The sequence below is a fragment of the Monomorium pharaonis genome, chromosome 2 (genome assembly GCF_013373865.1).
Source record: "Monomorium pharaonis isolate MP-MQ-018 chromosome 2, ASM1337386v2, whole genome shotgun sequence".
NCBI lineage: Eukaryota > Metazoa > Arthropoda > Insecta > Hymenoptera > Formicidae > Monomorium > Monomorium pharaonis.
Genome location: NC_050468.1, coordinates 9,803,635 through 9,828,148, shown reverse-complemented (window position 1 = coordinate 9,828,148; position 24,514 = coordinate 9,803,635). Strand labels below are relative to the sequence as shown.

The 24,514-nt window shown below is 33.1% G+C and overlaps 3 protein-coding genes across 4 annotated transcripts; 1 reads left to right on the top strand and 2 right to left on the bottom strand.

The window, feature by feature from the left end:
- Positions 1 to 2,171: 2,171 nt before the first annotated feature.
- Positions 2,172 to 4,785, top strand: LOC105834920 (cytosolic non-specific dipeptidase). Of its 2 annotated transcripts, none has more exons than XM_012677777.3 (6): positions 2,172 to 2,232; positions 2,403 to 2,608; positions 2,927 to 3,377; positions 3,462 to 3,890; positions 3,967 to 4,440; positions 4,536 to 4,785. In XM_012677777.3, the coding sequence occupies exons 2-6, from the start codon at positions 2,574 to 2,576 to the stop codon at positions 4,578 to 4,580; spliced, it is 1,434 nt and encodes a 477-aa protein (XP_012533231.1). In that variant the 5' UTR covers positions 2,172 to 2,232; positions 2,403 to 2,573; the 3' UTR covers positions 4,581 to 4,785. The 2 variants fall into 2 exon arrangements, with proteins under 2 accessions (XP_012533231.1, XP_012533232.1); XM_012677778.3 differs by having other exon boundaries at positions 2,221 to 2,362; positions 2,446 to 2,608.
- On the bottom strand, positions 4,665 to 7,539 carry LOC105834919 (alpha-L-fucosidase-like). Its single transcript, XM_036282335.1, has 7 exons — positions 7,525 to 7,539; positions 6,435 to 6,861; positions 6,105 to 6,362; positions 5,653 to 6,015; positions 5,288 to 5,506; positions 4,966 to 5,189; positions 4,665 to 4,895 (listed from the first exon to the last, which is right to left on the bottom strand). The coding sequence occupies exons 2-7, from the start codon at positions 6,697 to 6,699 to the stop codon at positions 4,782 to 4,784; spliced, it is 1,443 nt and encodes a 480-aa protein (XP_036138228.1). The 5' UTR covers positions 6,700 to 6,861; positions 7,525 to 7,539; the 3' UTR covers positions 4,665 to 4,781.
- A 171-nt stretch (positions 7,540 to 7,710) lies between these two features.
- On the bottom strand, positions 7,711 to 10,646 carry LOC105834921 (alpha-L-fucosidase). Its single transcript, XM_012677780.3, has 7 exons — positions 10,454 to 10,646; positions 9,621 to 9,954; positions 9,271 to 9,522; positions 8,826 to 9,188; positions 8,478 to 8,696; positions 8,153 to 8,376; positions 7,711 to 8,081 (listed from the first exon to the last, which is right to left on the bottom strand). The coding sequence occupies exons 2-7, from the start codon at positions 9,877 to 9,879 to the stop codon at positions 7,983 to 7,985; spliced, it is 1,416 nt and encodes a 471-aa protein (XP_012533234.1). The 5' UTR covers positions 9,880 to 9,954; positions 10,454 to 10,646; the 3' UTR covers positions 7,711 to 7,982.
- Positions 10,647 to 24,514: the final 13,868 nt, after the last annotated feature.

Sequence of the window (24,514 nt, the reverse complement as noted above, 5' to 3'; positions counted from 1 at the left end):
TTTCAAGAATTCATCCAGTCAATCGAAATGATCGCGCAGTTATCTTGAAATTATTTAGAAAAACACTAGTATGGCAGTATTATTCATGACTCGAGCCTATCAAGATCGTTTAAAGTCCATTTTTAATTAATTTTAAGATTCTATTCGATCCAGGGCTGCCGTAAGCAGGCGTGCAGGGTGTGCACTCTGTGGGCGGCACCATCAGCCCACACAGCACAGGATATCGCATTATCCATCAGATATCCGAGGGATAAAGTGTGCTGTGTGGGAGGGAGGACCAACTCAATACCAAATTTTTTAACAATAATTTTATCTCTTCAAAATACTTCAAAATCTCCTCCTCTGTTTTGTAACCTTCCCAGCAAACACAGAACATTAGCAACAACATTGCGGTAATGTTATAACATTGTAGCAACATTACAGCAATATTATAGAATTGCCGCAATGTTAATTACTGCAATGTTCTGTGTTTACTGAGTTGTTAATATTCCCAGACATGATCTGGATTATAGACATGGAATCCCAAAATTAAACTCTCACATGGGCACTTGAATGCCTAGTGGCAGCCCTGATTCGACCAATGAAATAATCGTCTTATCATGATAATTATCTTATTGAATTTTTTCAACAGTACACTGCGCTTCAATGATTTGTTCCATTTCTCTACCGAGTTTACATAGGATATATAACATTATATCCTATATAAATGGAACGAATCATTGACGCGTAGTGTCTTTCTAAATAATTTCAAGATAACTGCGCGATCATTTCATTGACTGGATGAATTCTTGAAATCAGCTGACTTAATTATTTTTAGAACATGTAAACACACTTTAATTTTTTTCTTAAGTTAAAAATTTATCTATGTTAAAGAAAAACAATTGTAAAAGAAAAAATATTAATTGTGACACATAAAATTGAACGATACTAGACCACAGATACGCGCTTCATGCATGCTACTTAACTTTTTATTTTTTACTTTTTAAAAATAAATTACAATGATAATTGTACAGATAATATCTATACAAATTTTACATCTGTCAAAATTTAATTGCAATGACAACTATACTCTTATAACACAAAGTAAGTGCAACAAGAGAACCAATTGCGGAAAAGCAACAACAATAAATTTCGAGAGATGTGAGCAATCGAATTTACATGCTTTTTTTAGGTAGGATATAGGATTTTTTTGTTTTTTTAAATAAACAATTTATAATTAAAATATTAAATTAATTTGATGATCTATATTGTAATTATTATTTAGAATAATCTAATTTTAAAAAATTATGTCATTCTAATTTAATACATATAAATAAATGCAAATTTTTTAAATTAGCATTTATTTATATTTAAATTAGCTTTTAATTCAACTTTATTTAATCCTAACGCAAGTTTTAAGTATAAAATTATTCTTTTTCATATAATTTTTAACGTGCATAATTAAATTATAATTTTATAAGCCATTAATTTTAACTTAATTTAATTAGTTAAAAAACAATATTAACTTACCCCTTTGTAAGCTCTTTCTGTAACTTAACGAGAGTTCGGTATTGTTATATTGTTAATTACGCTATTCTGTCATATAATATGTGCGCAACGATAGTATAACGATATTGGCACTGTCATAAGAGTTATAGAATAGAGCTTTTGGTTTTATTAAGATATAAGTTCGCCAATCACAAACTACGTTTAAACAGATTCATATTCATGAGTTGTGCGTGTATTAGTGATCACATGACAGTTTAGTCTCTGAATACATTTCATTTCACATAATGCACATGTGTTATTTATCCTTGTTCAGCATTTGGTGAGCAACAAAGATAAGTGATGCATTATATACATTATATGAATCTGAAAACATCCTTTGCTTGACTTTGAAGTCCTTATAACTTAAAAACTACTGCTTGAAATAAAAATTTACCAATAATTATTTTAATTTTTGAAAATTCTTTTCTTGTTATAATACTTTGAGTTGTGAACTTCAGGATACCCTGTATAAAAAAACGATAGTAGGTATATCATGTTTTGATTGTGTGCTTTTCAGCAAGACACGGTGTAACACAGTGTCCACTAGTGTGAGTGAGACACACTAATATGTTCTTTCTCACACTAATGGAAACTGTGTTACACTGTGTCTTGCTGGAAAGTACACATATTCTTTCTCACACTAATGGACACATGTGTTACACTGTGAGCCGATTGTTCCAACTTCTTGATAAACTTACCTACCAGGTAAGCATGTGTCTATCTTAATTTTTTTCTTAAATAAATAAAGACAAACATATATTTACCTGATAGGCAAGTTTACCAAAAAGTTGGAACAATCGACCTTAAGTCTTACTGGAAAGCACACTTTGTTTTCGTGAGTTTCTATGTGAAATATAATTTGATTGGTTCTCCAGGTTCGAATAGCGATTGCTGATTACACTCTGCTGTGTTATCCAGAATTCTCACACTCTCACAGTCTCACACCGATATCTGTACACACCTCTTTATGATAAGGTAATGGACGACTGAGTTGGCAGTTAGTTCTGGCTTTTGTGTTTGATCCGAATTATTATATATCAACAGTCATGGCATTACCACCGGTATTAAAAAATCTATTTAAGTATGTACCGCTTTATTCCTTAAAATATTTCTAGTTTTACAAAAGTTAATGTATCTCTAAAAAGAGATTTTTCGACAGACTTAATGTATATACGTTTATTTTTTAAAGAAATTTAATACTGATTAGTCATTACTTTAATTATTTTGAGTATTAAAAGCACTAATAATATTTTACACTTTTAATATTTAAAATAAGTAACTCTTAGTGCTTTTAATACTCAAAATAACTAATTAATCATTAATCAGTCAGTACTAAATTTCTCTAAGAAATGCATATATTTTACTTTTAATTTATATCCATTGTTTTGCATTTTTGTAGATATATAGATGAACATAAACAGGAATATATAGATAATTTAAGAGAGGCAATAGCTATTAAGTCTGTATCAGCATGGCCAGATCATAGAGACGAAGTGATTGAGATGATGAAATGGGCAGAAGTGAGATTGAAGAATCTTGGAGCAACTACGGAATTAGCTGATATAGGCAAACAGAAACTCTCTGATAATACTGAAATCCCACTGCCTCCTGTATTACTTGGAGATCTTGGCTCGGACCCAAAGAAGAAAACCGTGCTCTTATATGGACATTTGGATGTACAGCCTGCACTAATAAAGGATGGATGGGACACCGAACCTTTTATTCTTACTGAAAAAGATGGAAAACTTTTCGGTCGAGGCAGTACTGATGACAAAGGACCGGTTCTTTGTTGGATACATGCATTGCAAGCTTATAAAGCAAGTGGAATTGACATCCCTGTTAACCTCAAGGTATTTTTTAATGAGATAAAGGATGCTTAACTTGTTATCATTATCTTACTATCATTTTATTTTAACTTTGAAATCTTTGCACAGTTTGTCTTTGAAGGAATGGAAGAAAGTGGCAGTGAAGGCTTGGATGAACTTCTTTGGGCAAGGAAAGACACTTTTCTAAAGAACGTAGATTATGTCTGCATATCAGACAATTATTGGCTGGGTACCAAAAAGCCATGTATTACTTATGGTCTACGAGGTATTGCCTATTTTCTAATAGAAGTCTCTTGCGCTACTAAGGATTTGCATAGTGGTACCTTTGGTGGCTGTGTACATGAAGCCATGGCAGATCTGATTTACTTAATGAATACACTGGTCGATGTTAATGGTCACATTTTGATAGACAACATTTATGACAATGTGGCAAAATTAACAGAAGCTGAATTAGCCAGTTATAAGGATATAGAATTCGATATAGATGAATTTAGAGAAACAGTAGGAACTGCAAGACTAGCGCATGAGGAAGACAAAGTATGCGCACATATATTTTTTCTTTTTTATAAAAAATTTGCGTAATATACACATCATAATTTGTTAATTTTTGCAGATCAAAATCTTGATACATCGTTGGAGACAACCTAGTTTGTCTATTCATGGAATAGAGGGTGCTTTCAGTGAGCCAGGAGCGAAAACAGTAATTCCGAGTAAAGTCATTGGCAAATTTTCGATTAGATTAGTGCCTCATATGACTTCAGACAAAGCAACCGAAAAAGTTATCGCATATATAAATAAGAAATGGCAGGACAGAGGTAGTCCGAATATCATGAACGTGACAATGTTTCATGGTGGCGAACCATGGTCTGAAAGTCCTGATCATCCGAATTACATGGCCGCTCGGAAAGCTACTCGATCCGTTTACAACGTAGAGCCTGATCTCTCTCGCGAAGGCGGGTCAATACCAGTTACTCTGACTTTCCAGAAAGTTACTGGTAAAAATGTATTGCTCTTACCGGTCGGCCAGGGTGACGATGGTGCACATTCTCAAAATGAAAAATTAAATGTGCATAATTACATTCAAGGGGTAAGTTTAGCTATTAAAATTAGTAACTATTCAAAAATTTTTCTGACCATTTTCATTATAATATATTAAACAATTTATCCTTCCATTGTTTCCAGACAAAACTACTTGGAGCTTATTTATATGAAGTAGCTCGCGTGTAACATTTTGCTGTTGGTATTTGCTGGGGATTAAGGTGCTTGGTATTGTTACTACTCATTTTGAAATGGCGAATGAAACAAAACATTGCATTTTGATGTAGTTTTGTTTGTATGTTATAAAAAAATTACATGAAAACAATATTTTCTAAGAACCAATATGTGCACATTTTTAAAAATAATACAATACAATAAAAAAATATATTCTTAATAAAATACATGTAAATTTTTAAAAATTTTAATCTTTAATACCCAAGCAGGCTGTCCTTTGTGTGCGTTAGCAGGTAAACTTATTTCCAGCTTATTATTGGATTGTTTCCACTAAAATAAATGTACAAAATTATTTTACCACTTTTTAATAACATTTAAATAAAAGTATCAACACGCTTACAGGAATTATTGATGAATAACCAAGTAGATGTATCTGAGAATTGTTCAAAAGTTTCAGTGATCCTAATAACAAAATGTTATCATCTGGCCATTCTAGAATTGAAGCATACAACTGTTTTTTATTTTTACTTAATGTATACCAGACACTTCCTGTTAAGGTATCATTTTGTACTGTCCAAGGCTTAGTATCATAAATAGCTTCTCCATTGACTGCTAACCAAGCGCCTAAAACAATAAGTTTACTTGTTAAGATTATCAGAAAATTGATATCTAAATCAATCTACAATTATTAAAATATGATAAGATATAAAAGAGATGTTTACCCATTCCGCGCAATCTCTCTTCATATATTGGTGTAATAATACCATCTTTTGTAGGTCCAACGTTCATCAGTAAATTTCCACCACAGCTTACAGTAATAACTAATTCTTTCACTAATCCCGCTAATGTGTAATACTCTGATAAAACAGCATTTCTGCGATATCCCCAAGATTTTTTATCTATAGTCATACAGTTTTCCCACTTGTGTGAAAGAAGTACACCTAGAAAACAAATTATATATCTTGATAATAATAATGTCTACATATATATATATATATATATATATATATATATATATATGTATGTATGTATAAAATGCAAATCTTATTAATATAGTTTACATTGATATAGTATAATTTTGTATTACCAGGATTAAAGCGATCAGTGCATGTAAAGTAACCACCATGATGACACGACATATTAATACCCCATCTATCATTCACAACTACCACGTCTTTTACAGGACTTTCATTGTATAACCACGCTAGAAATTCCTTTGATTTCCAATAAGAATCAGATGCTTCCCAATCTCCATCTGACCAAACTACTTCTGGTTTGTATGTTTCCACCAACTCTTGTAGTTCTGGTATAATTTTATGAGTTACAAATCTGTTTGTTGTGAAATTGTTTCTTTTGTCTGTTACATAAAGGGGATTATACCATTCATACAAGGAATGATATAAGCCAAACTTGATGTCTGTGTTATTACGAATTGCTTGTGCTAGTTCACCTATTTCATAAAAAAAGGAAGTATAAGAATCTTTAAAATATGATTTACAATAGAATTACATCCTATTGTTAAATATGCATGTTTATTACCAACGAGATCCTTTCGAGGTCCCACATCCATAGAATTCCAACTGAATGAATATGTTGACGGCCACAACGTATATCCTTCGTGATGTTTACTTGTCAATACGATATATTTAGCACCTGATGCTTTGAATAATTCAGTCCATTCAGAAGCATTGAAGAACTCAGCAGTGAAGTCACGTCCAAAGTCTTGATAAGTAAAGTTTGGAGGATATCTTTGTCTCATAAAATCAAAATATTTCGTAGATTTAGTAATATTTTCATCTGGAATCTCATAAAACATAAATATTCTTTGCACGTGGCACATTTGTAAATAAAAAATATATGCCACTCAACCTTTCCAATTATTCCAAAACCATTCAGAGCCAAAGCTGGGAACACTGAATACACCCCAATGAATAAAGATTCCAAACTTTGCCTCATCATACCAGTTTGGTAACGGTCGACTGTCTAAACTAGACCAAGTTGGATCATATTTAGGCGTTTTTGCTAAAACTGACACAAAATTCTCTTCATCTGTTCTCGTTATCACGTTATAATGTGCCTTTACTGACACGCAAATAATCAACACGGCGCACAAAATATGTACAAACAGCATCATTCTGATCCTGTGAGATTTGACGTAATGAAAGCAACAGACGTCAAACGAGTCTTATTCCTACTCGTTGAATAAAATCACAGTGAAGATTTTATTTCTGTATGCTGTTCATATTTCGAGATTAGATTAGATCATCACCGCATACTTCTTAATCGTTGTTAGTAACTTGTATGAAAAATTTAAACAGACACAGTTTACAAAACACAGTTCTATAAAGGCCTTGAAAGCTCAACGATGTTCTTTTATTACAGTTAGTCGTATTATTACACTAATATAATTCCGTTTGTAATAATCGAATCACACTCGTAATTGTAATAAAAAAATTAAATACGTATTTTAAAACAATAACTGTAAATTTGACAATTAAGACTTATTATCAGTTAACTGCAATTATTATTAGATTGACAATTTCTACGCATAACTTGATTAATGTAAATGTTATCCGCTCATCAGTTACATTATCTTGGAGAATGATCATAATTATGTTCGAATCTTAATCTCACATGTTTATAAAATATAATTTTATTAAAATATATCTAAAATACAATTTATATCGTAAGATGGAATAAAAGGACAATAAAGAAAATAGGAATATAGATAAGAATTTCTCATGTGAAAAATGATGCAATATCCATTCTACAGAATTTTCTTCTTTTGATATGAACATCCGTGTAAGAGTACAATATTGTGTGCTTTCCAGCAAGACACAGTGTAACACAGTGTCCATTAGTGTGAGAAAGAACATGTCAGTGTGTCTCGCTTACACTAGTGGACACTGTGTTACACTGTGTTTTGCTGGAAAGCACACATTATTTGGTATAATTTTACAGAATGTTATGTGCTAATGGCTAGTTAATACAGCCATACGTCCACAAAAATTCACTAGCAATCGTATTGTACGACCATTTTATGAGCCATTACATCGCGCAATTCGAGAGTGAGATCGATTTAAGTTTTGCTTTTCATGAAAACAAGATCGCATGAATTTGAATTAAGAGGAAAAAGAGAAGAGACTCGCTGGTAAATAAATATATTTTTAGACGTTCTATGAATTGTTATGATGACATATTAGCGCATTTCAATGTATTTCTACATTTTTTTTTTTTATAATAAAGTATTTTCTTTAACTATATTTCTAAACTTTCCTCTAAATTACAAGATAAAACATACTTTTAGTACATATATATTTTACATATGCAGATGTATTAAGTAATATTATTAGATAATAATTAATATTATTAGAAATCTATATTTGTACATATAAAAGTAATACTGTGTGTTATATTTCAATTAATATTTTTTCTAATTTTTAATACCCAAGCTGGTTGACCTCTGTGTGCATTTGCAGGTAAATTTATTTCCAGCTTATTAGCGAATTGTTTCCACTAAAATAAATGTATAAAATTATTTTATTATTTTTTATAATACATTTAGATAAAAGTAGCAATATACTTACAGAAATTACTGATGAATAACCAAGTAAATGTATCTGAGAATTGTTCGAAAGTTTAGGTGATCCTAATAACAAAATATTATCATCTGGCCATTCTAAAATTGAAGCATACAACTGTTTTTTAGTTTTATTTAATGTATACCAGACACTTCCTGTTAAGGTATCATTTTGTACTATCCAAGGCTTAGTATCATAAATAGCTTCGCCATTAATTGCTAACCAAGCGCCTAAAACAATCAGTTGATTTGTTAAAATTATCGCAGAATTGATATAAATCAATCTGTACTCACTAGTGAAAAATATGATAAGATAAAAAAAAGATGTTTACCTATTCCTCGTAATCTCTCTTCATATATTGGCGTAATAATGCCATCTTTTGTTGGTCCAACGTTCATCAATAAATTTCCACCACAGCTTACAGTAATTATTAACTCCTTCACTAATCCAGCCAATGTATAATATTCTGATAAAACAGCGTTTCGACGATATCCCCAAGATTTTTTGTCAATAGTCATACAATTTTCCCATTTGTGTGGGAGAAGTACACCTGGGAAATACATTTTTATTAATGTAACAGTTTGGTTAGTTATAATTATATATTTTTATTTATTTATTTCTATGCTTTCATAATTATTACTTTGATAACTAAAACAAGCATAAATTTAAAATAAATTACCAGGATTAAAACGATCAGCGCATGTAAAAAATCCACCATGATGACATGAGATATTAATACCCCATCTATCATTCACTACCACTGTGTCTTTCACTGGACTTTCATTGTATAGCCAGGCTAAAAATTCCTTTGATTTCCAATAAGTATCAGTTGCTTCTCCATCTCCATCCGACCAAACTATATCTGGCTTGTATGTTTCTATCAATTCACGTAACTCTGGTATTACCTTCTGAATCACAAATCTATCTGTTGTAAAATTGTTCCTTTTGTCTGATATATAAAGAGGATTATACCATTCAAATAAGGAATGATATAAGCCAAACTTTATTTGTGTTGTATTTCGAATAGCTTTTGCAAGTTCACCTATTTCATAGAAAAAAAATACTTTTAAGAATTTTGTATACTTTTATGCTCAATTTTATTGCATTAAATATATTTTTATTACCAACAAGATCCTTTTGAGGTCCCACGTCCATAGAATTCCAACTGAATGAAAACGTTGATGGCCACAATGTGTATCCCTCATGATGCTTGCTTGTTAATACAATATACTTTGCACCTGACGCTTGAAACAACTCTGCCCAGTCGGAAGCATTAAAGAATTCAGCAGTGAAATCTCGTGCAAAATCTTGATATGTAAAATTTGGAGGATACCTTTGTCTCATAAAATCGGAAAATTTTGTGCTTTTACTTTCCTCTGTAATATCAATATAAAATCATATAAGATATATGTTAATACTAAACTGTATTAACATTTTTTAATGTAAAAAGTAGTTATAGTAGTATATATTAAACCTTTCCAATGATTCCAAAACCATTCAGAGCTAAAACTAGGCACGCTGAATACACCCCAATGAATAAAGATTCCAAACTTTGCCGTGTCATACCAGGATGGAAGTGATCGACTGTCTAGACTAGGCCAAGTTGGAACATATTTTTGCTCTGTGGTTGAAAATGGCACGTTATCCTCATCTCTTTTTGTTATCACATTAACATATGCCTCTACCAACACACAGAGAATCAGTACAGCACACAAAATATGTACAAACGTCATCCTACTCCAGGAAACTTGTAATGAAAGTGTTGGTTGTTGGATGAGTCTTTTATTCCTATCAGTTGCATTGAAACTCTGTGAAGATTTTATTTGTTGATTTGTATATTTTAAGATTAGATTAGATCCATGCTGTATTTTTTTAAACAAAGATCACATTATTAATCAATGTTGATGCTATAATTTATGAATATAATTTAATATTTTTATGGAACACCATAAAAATCATGAAAGCACTGGAAGCAATCTTGAACAATGTTTATTATTATACTTAATCTAAAATAAATTAATGTACAAATTAATTCGGTCTAAATATTTAATAACTGCATGGCACATAAATTGGAAATCTGTAGTTGTAATAGAAATCTTCCAAAATCTCTAAAAATATATATTTAGAATTTAGAAAATTGATAAAATTGTAAAGTCTTTATTGATATGTAATGAATTGTATTAATACAAATGCTGATGAACAATTTCGTGTTTACAATATAATTAATTCGATATAAAAGTTATCTCTTCATTAGGGTTACTTTATCTTTGACCAATGATACTTCGATCGTGTGTATCTTAGCCTTACTATTGTGTTTATTTATAGATCTATATAATTATTATCTGATAATGGTTGGGTTCGGACAGCACGCTTTTGGCTGCTCTTGGAGTTGTGAGCGTGCTCTATCTTTCTTCGACATTCACTGAGCATTTGAGCAATGCTGAGCAACAAGAATAGAATTATACTAGAGAGCACCAGAGAGGAACCTGAGACTTGAGAGCGGTCATCGCGTCGTTTTAGGTGTTTTTATCCATCAGCGCCTCAATGTGCACAAAATGTGCACATTGAACTATGTAGTCAAATATCTATGAATCCCGTAGGTAATGTGTATGACTTTTTGGATCTCTTTTATGTTATGCCCACGTTTATTTGGTTTTGTTTTATGTTATACCCGTAAAATTTACAATTATATGCATTCATATTTTAAATCTGTTTTATGCAAATGTGCAATACTGACACTGTACAGATATAGCAAGAAACAGAATCAATATTTTATCTCGCATCACGTTTATCACATATCATTTTGTTCCATATACATGATAAAAAATCACTTATCGATTGCTGTCGCTGCTCCTGCTGCTGCTGCTACTGCTACATTCCTTTTCTAGAATATCGAGTCACTCGAATCCATGGATACCGCTTTCTGCTGACATCATCCTGCTATTCTCGAACTGCACATTATAATAACGATCGCCCGATACTTTATTCGGCAATCCCGATATTATATCGGATAATATATCACACATGAGTAAAACGTAAACCGCGCGCGAGAATTTCACTTGGCGCGACCGTTACGTACATTTAAAAAAATTAGAAAAATTTTTATTCAAACGGTTTTCACACCGCTTTCCTCGGCCTGCGTTTCCATAAAGTTATGTGCAGTTACGTGACGTCATGCCACTTTCGTGTCATGTTGATTTTCGTCCCGGGCAAAGTTTTCGTGTGCGCGTATTCGCTCGAGGAGGGTACGCAATCCGTTCAGTAGAATGTCGATCGTGCCAGTAATGAAACTTTACTAGTCGTCACGGAATCATACAAAGATACAAAACTCTGGGAGCGAATTGCTTCTGATAAGTGTGCCTTGACGTGCGATTCTTGGCGCTTTTTTCGGGTTTCGTTTTGTGACGTCGCGCATCATATCACTATTTTAAGTTCTAATTGTAAGTACTTTTTTTTTTATGTGAACGAAAATAGTAATTGAATAGGATTCCTCGAAAATCGCGTTCGGCCTATTTGATTTTAAGTGCAAACGCTTGTCCAAAGTTTTTTCCGTCATCGAAAAAAAGCGAGGCTTCCGCTTCGATGCTTCGGACAGTCGTTTCTCGGAAATCGTCGAGGCTCCGGGATGCTTGTGCGAAGTTTTTTTCGTCGTCAAAACAAAGCGAGGCGCCACTCAGGCGCCAGTCCCCTCGACGAATTCCGAGAAACGGTAACCCGAAGCATCGAAGCGGAAACCGCAGTTCTCGGAAATCGTCCCCTCCACGATTTCCGAGCCTAACGGTTATCTTTTCTTTTTCGCCAAATCCCCGAGTCGCCCGACTCACGGTAGCCAATCAGCTACTAGCTCCGCCTACTATTTTCTCCTTCCCTCTTTCAAACGCTTCGACGACTCCGCGCGGACCGGGCTCAGTTGCCTGACGAGAGGGGTTCGGTGGGTTAGTTGTGTCGCGAAGATTCGGTAGTGAACATGTACGCTGCTCGTCTATCGGAAAAGAATATCGCGATCGCCTCGTGTGTGTGTGTGTGTGTGTGGTGTGGTGTGGTGTGGTGTGGTGTGGTGTGGTGTGGTGTGTAAAGTGCATCGTCGTTGCCTTCCTCGCTGCTTCAGGATTATCTTCGCCGTTGCCTTCCTCGCTGCTTCAGGACCACTTTCGCCGTTGCCTCCGTCTCTGCTTCAGGACGATCGCTGTGGACCGCTACGAACGAGCATAGTAAGTACATTATATTTTAGTAATACTTTTGCCTGCCCGTCCACAGCGCACCATTATCTAGTTATCTAGTACATTATACTCCAACAGATAGTTGAAAAATTTTTTTACTCGCATACTCGCGATCTTAAAATTTTACAATCGCAATCATGCGAGTAACAAAATCTTTCGACTATTTGATGGGATATAATGTTCTAGATAATGGCGCATGGCTCCGGGGTACATGTTTTACTAACAGTTTCGTCAATCTATTATTTTTCAACATTTATTTTTCCGACCGTCGGCACCGCATTCGCGAGACGCGTAAAGTGCAAAGTTATTAAAGTTTCCATCATTATTCTTACGACAGTTTTCGCTAATTTTCACATAGCTCCGACTATTTCCATGTGTTTTAATAAATAATTTTATTAATTAATTATTTTTCAAAATTTTTTTTTCCTACCGTCGGCACAGTAAAACTGTCGTAAGAATAATGATGGAATCTGTTTGCACCTCATACTTCTGCTGAATGCAGTGACAGGAGTCGGAAAGGAAAATTGTTAAAAAATAATTAATTGACGGAATTGTTATTAAAACGCATGGAAATGGTCCGGCTATGTGAGAACTAGCGAAAACTGTCGTTAGAATAGTGATTTAATTTTTTTCTCCTACCGTCGGCACATTATTCGCGAGACGCGTAAAGTGCAAACAGTTTCAATCACTATTTTTTTGACAGTTCTCAATAGTTCTCGCACAGTTTCGACCCATTTCATGCGTTTTGATAACAATTCCGTCAATTAATTATTTTTTAATAATTTTTCATTCCGACTCCTGTCACTGCATTCAGCAGAGGTATGAGATGCAAACAGAGTCGATTATTTTTCCTACGACAGTTTTCGCTAGTTCTCACATAGCCCCGACCATTTCTATACGTTCTAATAAATAATTTTGTTATTTAATTATTTTTCAAAATTTTTTTCTCCTGCCGTCGGCACAGTATTCGCGAGACGCGCAAAATGCAAACAGTTTCGATCACTTTTTTTGACAGTTCTCAATAGTTCTCGCACAGTTTTGATCTATTTTATGCGTTTTAATAACAATTCCGTTAATTAATTATTTTTAAACAATTTTCCATTCCGACTCCTGTCACTGCATTCAGCAGAGGTATGAGGTGCAAACAGATTCCGACGGGAGTCGGAATGGAAAATTGTTAAAAAATAATTAATTGACGGAATTGTTATTAAAACGCATGGAATAACTCGGAACTATGCGAGAACTATTGAGAACTGTCAAGAAATAATTGAAATTGTTTGCACTTCATCTCTCGCGAATGCGGTGCCGACGGCAGGAAAAAAAAATTTTTTAAAATAATTAATTAACTAAATTATTTATTAGAACGCATGGAAATGGTCAGGGCTATGTGAGAACTAGCGAAAACTGTCGTTAGAATAATGATTGAATTTTTTTCTCCTACCGTCGGCACAGTATTTGCGAGACGCGTAAAGTGCAAACAGTTTTGATCACTTTTTTTTTGACAGTTCTCAATAGTTCTCGCACAGTTTTGACCTATTTCATGCGTTTTGATAACAATTCCGTCAATTAATTATTTTTTAATAATTTTCCATTCCGACTCCTGTCACTGCATTCAGCAGAAGTATGAGATGCAAACAGAGTCAATCATTATTTCTACAAAAATTTTTGCTAGTTCTCACATAGCGCCGATCATTTTCATGCGTTGTAATAAATAATTTTATTAATTAATTATTTTTTGAAATATTTTTCTCCTGCCGTTGGCACAGTATTCGCGAGACGTGCAAAGTGCTGTTTTGATCACATTTTTTAGTTTTCACTAGTTCTCGCACAGTTTTGATATATTTTATGCGTTTTAATAACAATTCCGTTAATTAATTATTTTTAAACAATTTTCCATTCCGACTCCTGTCACTGCATTCAGCAGAGGTATGAGGTGCAAACAGATTTCGACGGGAGTCGGAATGGAAAATTGTTAAAAAATAATTAATTGACGGAATTGTTATTAAAACGCATGGAATAACTCGGAACTATGCGAGAACTATTGAGAACTGTCAAGAAATAATTGAAATTGTTTGCACTTCATCTCTCGCGAATGCGGTGCCGACGGCAGGAGAAAAAAATTTTTTAAAATAATTAATTAACTAAATTATTTATTAGAACACATGGAAATGGTCAGGGCTGTGTGAGAACTAGCGAAAACTGTCGTTAGAATAATGATCGACTCTGTTTGCATCTCACACCTCTGCTGAATGCAGTGACAGGAGTCGGAATAGAAAATTGTTAAAAAATAATTAATTGACAGAGTTGTTATTAAAACGCATGGAAATGGTCCGGCTATGTGAGAACTAGCGAAAACTGTCGTTAGAATAATGATTGAATTTTTTTCTCCTACCTTCGGCACAGTATTTGCGAGACGCGTAAAGTGCAAACAGTTTCGATCACTTTTTTTTTGACAGTTCTCAATAGTTCTCGCACAGTTTTGACCTATTTCATGCGTTTTGATAACAATTCCGTCAATTAATTATTTTTTAATAATTTTCTATTCCGACTCCTGTCACTGCATTCAGCAGAAGTATGAGATGCAAACAGAGTCAATCATTATTTCTACAAAAATTTTTGCTAGTTCTCACATAGCGCCGATCATTTTCATGCGTTGTAATAAATAATTTTATTAATTAATTATTTTTCGAAATATTTTTCTCCTGCCGTCGGCACAGTATTCGCGAGACGTGCAAAGAGCTGTTTCGATCACATTTTTTAGTTTTCACTAGTTCTCGCACAGTTTTGATATATTTTATGCGTTTTAATAACAATTCCGTTAATTAATTATTTTTAAACAATTTTCCATTCCGACTCCTGTCACTGCATTCAGCAGAGGTATGAGGTGCAAACAGATTTCGACGGGAGTCGGAATGGAAAATTGTTAAAAAATAATTAATTGACGGAATTGTTATTAAAACGCATGGAATAACTCGGAACTATGCGAGAACTATTGAGAACTGTCAAGAAATAATTGAAATTGTTTGCACTTCATCTCTCGCGAATGCGGTGCCGACGGCAGGAGAAAAAAATTTTTTAAAATAATTAATTAACTAAATTATTTATTAGAACACATGGAAATGGTCAGGGCTATGTGAGAACTAGCGAAAACTGTCGTTAGAATAATGATCGACTCTGTTTGCATCTCACACCTCTGCTGAATGCAGTGACAGGAGTCGGAATAGAAAATTGTTAAAAAATAATTAATTGACAGAATTGTTATTAAAACGCATGGAAATGGTCCGGCTATGTGAGAACTAGCGAAAACTGTCGTTAGAATAATGATTGAATTTTTTTCTCCTACCTTCGGCACAGTATTTGCGAGACGCGTAAAGTGCAAACAGTTTCGATCACTTTTTTTTTGACAGTTCTCAATAGTTCTCGCACAGTTTTGACCTATTTCATGCGTTTTGATAACAATTCCGTCAATTAATTATTTTTTAATAATTTTCTATTCCGACTCCTGTCACTGCATTCAGCAGAAGTATGAGATGCAAACAGAGTCAATCATTATTTCTACAAAAATTTTTGCTAGTTCTCACATAGCGCCGATCATTTTCATGCGTTGTAATAAATAATTTTATTAATTAATTATTTTTCGAAATATTTTTCTCCTGCCGTCGGCACAGTATTCGCGAGACGTGCAAAGAGCTGTTTCGATCACATTTTTTAGTTTTCACTAGTTCTCGCACAGTTTTGATATATTTTATGCGTTTTAATAACAATTCCGTTAATTAATTATTTTTAAACAATTTTCCATTCCGACTCCTGTCACTGCATTCAGCAGAGGTATGAGGTGCAAACAGATTTCGACGGGAGTCGGAATGGAAAATTGTTAAAAAATAATTAATTGACGGAATTGTTATTAAAACGCATGGAATAACTCGGAACTATGCGAGAACTATTGAGAACTGTCAAGAAATAATTGAAATTGTTTGCACTTCATCTCTCGCGAATGCGGTGCCGACGGCAGGAGAAAAAAATTTTTTAAAATAATTAATTAACTAAATTATTTATTAGAACACATGGAAATGGTCAGGGCTATGTGAGAACTAGCGAAAACTGTCGTTAGAATAATGATCGACTCTGTTTGCATCTCACACCTCTGCTGAATGCAGTGACAGGAGTCGGAATAGAAAATTGTTAAAAAATAATTAATTGACAGAATTGTTATTAAAACGCATGGAAATGGTCCGGCTATGTGAGAACTAGCGAAAACTGTCGTTAGAATAATGATTGAATTTTTTTCTCCTACCTTCGGCACAGTATTTGCGAGACGCGTAAAGTGCAAACAGTTTCGATCACTTTTTTTTTGACAGTTCTCAATAGTTCTCGCACAGTTTTGACCTATTTCATGCGTTTTGATAACAATTCCGTCAATTAATTATTTTTTAATAATTTTCTATTCCGACTCCTGTCACTGCATTCAGCAGAAGTATGAGATGCAAACAGAGTCAATCATTATTTCTACAAAAATTTTTGCTAGTTCTCACATAGCGCCGATCATTTTTATGCGTTGTAATAAATAATTTTATTAATTATTTATTTTTCGAAATATTTTTCTCCTGCCGTCGGCACAGTATTCGCGAGACGTGCAAAGAGCTGTTTCGATCACATTTTTTAGTTTTCACTAGTTCTCGCACAGTTTTGATTTATTTTATGCGTTTTAATAACAATTCCGTTAATTAATTATTTTTAAACAATTTTCCATTCCGACTTTTGTCACTGCATTCAGCAGAGGTATGAGGTGCAAACAGATTCCGACGGGAGTCGGAATGGAAAATTGTTAAAAAATAATTAATTGACGGAATTGTTATTAAAACGCATGAAATAGGTCGAAACTGTGCGAGAACTATTAAGAACTGTCAAAAAATAATCGAAATTGTTTGCACTTCATCTCTCGCGAATACTGTGCCGAGAGCAGAAGAAAAAAATTTTTTTTAATAATTAATTAACAAAATTATTTATTAGAACGCATGGAAATAGTCGGGGCTATGTGAGAACTAGCGAAAATTGTCGTTAGAATAATGATCGACTTTGTTTGCATCTTATACCTCTGCTGAATGCAGTGACAGGAGTTGGAATGGAAAATTGTTAAAAAATAATTAATTGACAGAATTGGTATTAGAACGCATGGAAATGGTCAGGGCTATGTGAGAACTAGCGAAAACTGTCGTTAGAATAATGATTGAATTTTTTTCTCCTACCGTCGGCACAGTATTCGCGAGACGCGTAAAGTGCAAACAGTTTCGATCACTTTTTTTTTGACAGTTCTCAATAGTTCTCGCACAGTTTCGACCTATTTCATGCGTTTTGATAACAATTCCGTCAATTAATTATTTTTTAATAATTTTCCATTCCGACTCCTGTCACTGCATTCAGCAGAAGTACGAGATGCAAACAGAGTCAATCATTATTTCTACAATAATTTTCGCTAGTTCTCACATAGCCCCGATCATTTCCATGCGTTGTAATAAATAATTTTATTAATTAATTATTTTTCGAAATATTTTTCTCCTGCCGTCGGCACAGTATTCGCGAGACGTGCAAAGTGCTGTTTCGATCACATTTTTTAGTTTTCACTAGTTCTCGCACAGTTTTGATTTATTTTATGCGTTTTAATAACAATTCCGTTAATTAATTATTTTTAAACAATTTTCCATTCCGACTTCTGTCACTGCATTCAGCAGAGGTATGAGGTGCAAACAGATTCCGACGGGAGTCGGAATGGAAAATTGTTAAAAAATAATTAATTGACGGAATTGTTATTAAAACGCATGAAATAGGTCGAAACTGTGCGAGAACTATTAAGAACTGTCAAAAAATAATCGAAATTGTTTGCACTTCATCTCTCGCGAATACTGTGCCGAGAGCAGAAGAAAAAAATTTTTTTTAATAATTAATTAACAAAATTATTTATTAGAACGCATGGAAATAGTCGGGGCTATGTGAGAACTAGCGAAAATTGTCGTTAGAATAATGATCGACTTTGTTTGCATCTTATACCTCTGCTGAATGCAGTGACAGGAGTTGGAATGGAAAATTGTTAAAAAATAATTAATTGACAGAATTGGTATTAGAACGCATGGAAATGGTCAGGGCTATGTGAGAACTAGCGAAAACTGTCGTTAGAATAATGATTGAATTTTTTTCTCCTACCGTCGGCACAGTATTCGCGAGACGCGTAAAGTGCAAACAGTTTCGATCACTTTTTTTTTGACAGTTCTCAATAGTTCTCGCACAGTTTCGACCTATTTCATGCGTTTTGATAACAATTCCGTCAATTAATTATTTTTTAATAATTTTCCATTCCGACTCCTGTCACTGCATTCAGCAGAAGTACGAGATGCAAACAGAGTCAATCATTATTTCTACAATAATTTTCGCTAGTTCTCACATAGCCCCGATCATTTCCATGCGTTGTAATAAATAATTTTATTAATTAATTATTTTTCGAAATATTTTTCTCCTGCCGTCGGCACAGTATTCGCGAGACGTGCAAAGTGCTGTTTCGATCACATTTTTTAGTTTTCACTAGTTCTCGCACAGTTTTGATTTATTTTATGCGTTTTAATAACAATTCCGTTAATTAATTATTTTTAAACAATTTTCCATTCCGACTTTTGTCACTGCATTCAGCAGAGGTATGAGGTGCAAACAGATTCCGACGGGAGTCGGAATGGAAAATTGTTAAAAAATAATTAATTGACGGAATTGTTATTAAAACGCATGAAATAGGTCGAAACTGTGCGAGAACTATTAAGAACTGTCAAAAAATAATCGAAATTGTTTGCACTTCATCTCTCGCGAATACTGTGCCGAGAGCAGAAGAAAAAAATTTTTTTTAATAATTAATTAACAAAATTATTTATTAGAACGCATGGAAATAGTCGGGGCTATGTGAGAACTAGCGAAAATTGTCGTTAGAATAATGATCGACTTTGTTTGCATCTTATACCTCTGCTGAATGCAGTGACAGGAGTTGGAATGGAAAATTGTTAAAAAATAATTAATTGACAGAATTGGTATTAGAACGCATGGAAATGGTCAGGGCTATGTGAGAACTAGCGAAAACTGTCGTTAGAATAATGATTGAATTTTTTTCTCCTACCGTCGGCACAGTATTCGCGAGACGCGTAAAGTGCAAACAGTTTCGATCACTTTTTTTTTGACAGTTCTCAATAGTTCTCGCACAGTTTCGACCTATTTCATGCGTTTTGATAACAATTCCGTCAATTAATTATTTTTTAATAATTTTCCATTCCGACTCCTGTCACTGCATTCAGCAGAAGTACGAGATGCAAACAGAGTCAATCATTATTTCTACAATAATTTTCGCTAGTTCTCACATAGCCCCGATCATTCCCATGCGTTGTAATAAATAATTTTATTAATTAATTATTTTTCGAAATATTTTTCTCCTGCCGTCGGCACAGTATTCGCGAGACGTGCAAAGTGCTGTTTCGATCACATTTTTTAGTTTTCACTAGTTCTCGCACAGTTTTGATTTATTTTATGCGTTTTAATAACAATTCCGTTAATTAATTATTTTTAAACAATTTTCCATTCCGACTTCTGTCACTGCATTCAGCAGAGGTATGAGGTGCAAACAGATTCCGACGGGAGTCGGAATGGAAAATTGTTAAAAAATAATTAATTGACGGAATTGTTATTAAAACGCATGGAATAAGTCAAAACTGTGCGAGAACTATTGAGAACTGTCAAAAAATAATCGAAATTGTTTGCACTTCACCTCTCGCAAATGCGGTGCCGACGGCAGGAGAAAAAAATTTTGAAAAATAATTAATTAATAAAATTATTTATTACAACGCTTGGAAATGGTCGGGGCTATGTGAGAACTAGCGAAAATTATTGTAGAAATAATGATTGACTCTGTTTGCATCTCATACTTCTGCTGAATGCAGTGACAGGAGTCAGAATGGAAAATTGTTGAAAAATAATTAATTGATGGAATTGTTATTTAAACCTATGAAATAGGTCGAAACTGTGCGAGAACTATTGAAAACTAAAAAATGTGATCGAAACAGCACTTTGCACGTCTCGCGAATACTGTGCCGACGGCAGGAGAAAAATATTTCGAAAAATAATTAATTAATAAAATTATTTATTACAACGCATGGAAATGGTCGGGGCTATGTGAGAACTAGCAAAAATTATTGTAGAAATAATGATTGACTCTGTTTGCATCTCATACCTCTGCTGAATGCAGTGACAGGAGTCGGAATGGAAAATTGTTAAAAAATAATTAATTGACAGAATTGTTATTAAAACGCATGGAAATGGTCAGGGCTATGTGAGAACTAGCGAAAACTGTCGTTAGAATAATGATCGACTTTGTTTGCATCTTATACCTCTGCTGAATGCAGTGACAGGAGTTGGAATGGAAAATTGTTAAAAAATAATTAATTGACAGAATTGTTATTAAAACGCATGGAAATGGTCAGGGCTATGTGAGAACTAGCGAAAATTGTCGTTAGAATAATGATCGACTTTGTTTGCATCTTATACCTCTGCTGAATGCAGTGACAGGAGTTGGAATGGAAAATTGTTAAAAAATAATTAATTGACAGAATTGGTATTAGAACGCATGGAAATGGTCAGGGCTATGTGAGAACTAGCGAAAACTGTCGTTAGAATAATGATTGAATTTTTTTCTCCTACCGTCGGCACAGTATTCGCGAGACGCGTAAAGTGCAAACAGTTTCAATCACTTTTTTTTTGACAGTTCTCAATAGTTCTCGCACAGTTTCGACCCATTTCATGCGTTTTGATAACATTTCCGTCAATTAATTATTTTTTAATAATTTTCCATTCCGACTCCTGTCACTGCATTTAGCAGAGGTATGAGATGCAAACAGAGTCGATTATTTTTCCTACGACAGTTTTCGCTAGTTCTCACATAGCCCCGACCATTTCTATACGTTCTAATAAATAATTTTGTTATTTAATTATTTTTCAAAATTTTTTTCTCCTGCTGTCGGCACCGCATTCGTGAAATCCAAACAGTTTCGGTTATTTTTTTGATAGTTCTCAATAGTTCTCGCACAATTTTGACCTATTTCATAGGTTTCAATAACAATTCTGTCAACTAATTATTTTTTAAGAATTTTTCATTTCGACTCCTGTCACTGCATTCAGCAGAGGTATGGGATGCAAACAGTCAATCATTATTTCTACGATAGTTTTCGCTAGTTCTAACATAGCCCCAACCATTTTCATGCGTTTTAATAATTAATTAATTAATTAATTTAATAAATTTTTTGTTTACGATATTTACTCGGCATTCGTATACAGGCAAACTTCGGACTGAGACGTGACGTAAGCTGGACGGTCCATGAGCATTTAAGTCGCTTATTGCTGTCAGCTGAGGCGAACGTAATGTCGATAGATGTGTAATGACCACTACCTCGAGATTATTTAACTGTCATCATAAACTATTTTATTTTTTAATTAAATATTTGTTTAAAATATTAATAAAATTTGACGGCGTGTAATAATTACAATTAGATACTGTTTTTTCACATACATATATCTATGTCATATTATATTAAGACCAGCTTCAACTCCGCTATAGATCTATTTTATTATTAAGAAAAAATTGTTTTATTAATAAAACTGTCTATCTACTTATATTAAGTACTAAATACCAAACATTTCATACAAAATACCTTGTAAAATACTAAATTCTTAACAGGTTTTACAATCTGTTGTAATTAGGGTTGCCATTCGTCCTCTTTTTTCTACTGTCCTCTTTTTTAGGGCATTCGGAAACATCCAGAGGGATTTTTCAAAGCATTGAAAATTTGTCCGGGAGAATTATGTGCGTCCGGGGTTTTAAATATTTTAATTATTTATTTTTTTACTGTGCTTTTTCCCAATGGCACCACTTATTGAGCGGCTGATATATGGTTTTTTTCCATTGGCTAAATAGCTTAAAATAATTATATAATTATATAATAAATAAATGGTATTTTTTTGGCTGGAGCGAAAAACATTTTTTTTTTAGCAAAAGGTAACAAATAATTAGCAAATAATTCCAATGTAGAAATCGATGTGTTTTAATGATGTGGCTCATCCAGCTTAATAAACCTTAAAACATTCCATCTTTACGGTTTTCAGGCATATTACCTCTACATGTCATGATAACAGATAAAGTGACGTTATAGTAGCGGGACAGGCGGGACTGCCAGTCACTATGTGCTTACCTTACCGTGTTAGGTGTTTTTTTATTTTTACACATCAGTCAGTATGTTAAATTCCCTTCGCGTGTAGTTCGGGTTGATAATCGATAAACGAGAGTGATTAATAAAAACAATCGTTATTTTCATGCATGGTTATGAGATGGATGATAAGCGCGTAAATATTTTCGCAAATGTATACATTATACATTTATACATATTGTATTATGCTCCAAAAAATAAAAAAAGTTCTTATAAATATTAAAAACTCGTCTACTTGCGTTACATTTAATTGTATAAATTATATGAATTGTATACATTATATAAAAAAATTACAAATTATATAAATTACGTAAAAAATATATTGTAACTTCAGATAAAATGCATCCAGAAAAATTATATATCAACTCACAATTGTTGCTTGTGTCAAAATACACAATAAAAATGTTTTAGGCTCTAAAAATTTTTTCTGCCTTAAAGTTTATAAATTTATTGTAATTTCGCCCAAAATTTTTATTAAGGAAGAAATTTTTATTCGGATTTTCTTTCGATTGTAGAATGGATGTAAGCTCATTGATCCCGGCGGTACTTCAAGGATCGCAATTAAATGTATGCGAAGTTCAAACGGGATACAATAAGTTGTCCAAAAATTTGCGAAGATTCACACCGCAGGCTTTACAGTGCGTCATTTTTTACAGTGGGTCCAGATGCAAGTATGAGAATCCGAAAACGTGGCCGGCTGTCCATATGGCAATACAGAACATCTTTTCGCATTGGTGAGCACACAGGCATTTATTAAATTTTGATAAAATTTTAAAAATAAAAAAAATGATATTAGTGATATTTTACAAGCATAAATTAAGTTTTGTCAATAACAATAGGCTCGCTGTTTCTTAAACGCTTAATAAAAAAGTAATTTTAAACAACTTTTATATCGAACAAACGTTTAAGAATAACAAAACATATAATAGATTTTTGAGAAGTATTAATTATTAACTGCTAGAACTTGGGTAATAATATATAAACATCTATAATTATTTGCATAATATGTACTCATTCTCTTATACAAAGTCCTAAACGTTGAATATTATTCGGTACATTTCTAACTCATCTGATAATTTATGTCGACTAAAGACGCGCACTATAATGTATTTGAATCGTCTAGTTATTGACATTTTGTCAAAGCATCGCTCAACTTAATCAGTACCAAAGATTTATTTAGAATTTAGATATATAGTTAGCATATTAATATACATTCCATTGCATTAACATGAATAATTAAAATAGGTAGTCAGAAATTTGTTGTCACACGCTGCCAGCTTTTATATTAGTTTTCAATTTAAATTCAGTTTAATTATTAAAATATTTTAGGGTAACTGACGATGTCCTTGCAATGGCACGATCCAATACCGCGTAAATAATAAAGAAAGATATAATTGCCCAGTTTTAAGGGTGGAGTATAAAAACCATAATAAACCTGCAAACACCTGGTGAACACGCAAGCTGCGGTGGTCCACTAGAAGAGAGCGGCTTCATGTATAACCCTAATGTTTTTATGAAAAACAACAGTAAGCATTAAAAATAAGTATTAAAGTATTAAAAATACTTACTAACATTAGTTTGCAATATTTATTAATTACTGTAAATTTATTTGATTATTTAGTTATCAAGAATAATTTTAAAAAATGTACAAAGGAAAAAAGGAAAAGGAATAAATAACGTACGTGAATAAAGCCACTTGCTTTTTTAATGTTTTTCTTTTATACGCAAAATTATTACAATTTTTTACTACGCAATATTTTATTTTTTAATCTGTAGTTTTAATCAAACACTTTACAAAATCCAAACAGATTATCATTTGATCCGCTGCTTCAAGATTCATCGTTTACCGTATTTTGGTTTTAGGGGCG

Coding starts and splice junctions, on each gene's coding strand:
- LOC105834920 (XM_012677777.3), top strand. CDS start 2,574: ATGGCATTACCACCGGTATTAAAAAATCTATTTAA. Junction 3,891..3,966: donor TAGCGCATGAGGAAGACAAA/GTATGCGCACAT, acceptor TAATTTTTGCAG/ATCAAAATCTTGATACATCG. Junction 4,441..4,535: donor TGCATAATTACATTCAAGGG/GTAAGTTTAGCT, acceptor CATTGTTTCCAG/ACAAAACTACTTGGAGCTTA.
- LOC105834919 (XM_036282335.1), bottom strand. CDS start 6,699: ATGATGCTGTTTGTACATATTTTGTGCGCCGTGTTGATTATTTGCGTG. Junction 6,363..6,434: donor GTTTTGGAATAATTGGAAAG/GTTGAGTGGCAT, acceptor ATGAGATTCCAG/ATGAAAATATTACTAAATCT. Junction 5,190..5,287: donor AGAGAGATTGCGCGGAATGG/GTAAACATCTCT, acceptor TTATTGTTTTAG/GCGCTTGGTTAGCAGTCAAT.
- LOC105834921 (XM_012677780.3), bottom strand. CDS start 9,879: ATGACGTTTGTACATATTTTGTGTGCTGTACTGATTCTCTGTGTGTTG. Junction 9,189..9,270: donor ACCTCAAAAGGATCTTGTTG/GTAATAAAAATA, acceptor TCTATGAAATAG/GTGAACTTGCAAAAGCTATT. Junction 8,377..8,477: donor AGAGAGATTACGAGGAATAG/GTAAACATCTTT, acceptor TGATTGTTTTAG/GCGCTTGGTTAGCAATTAAT.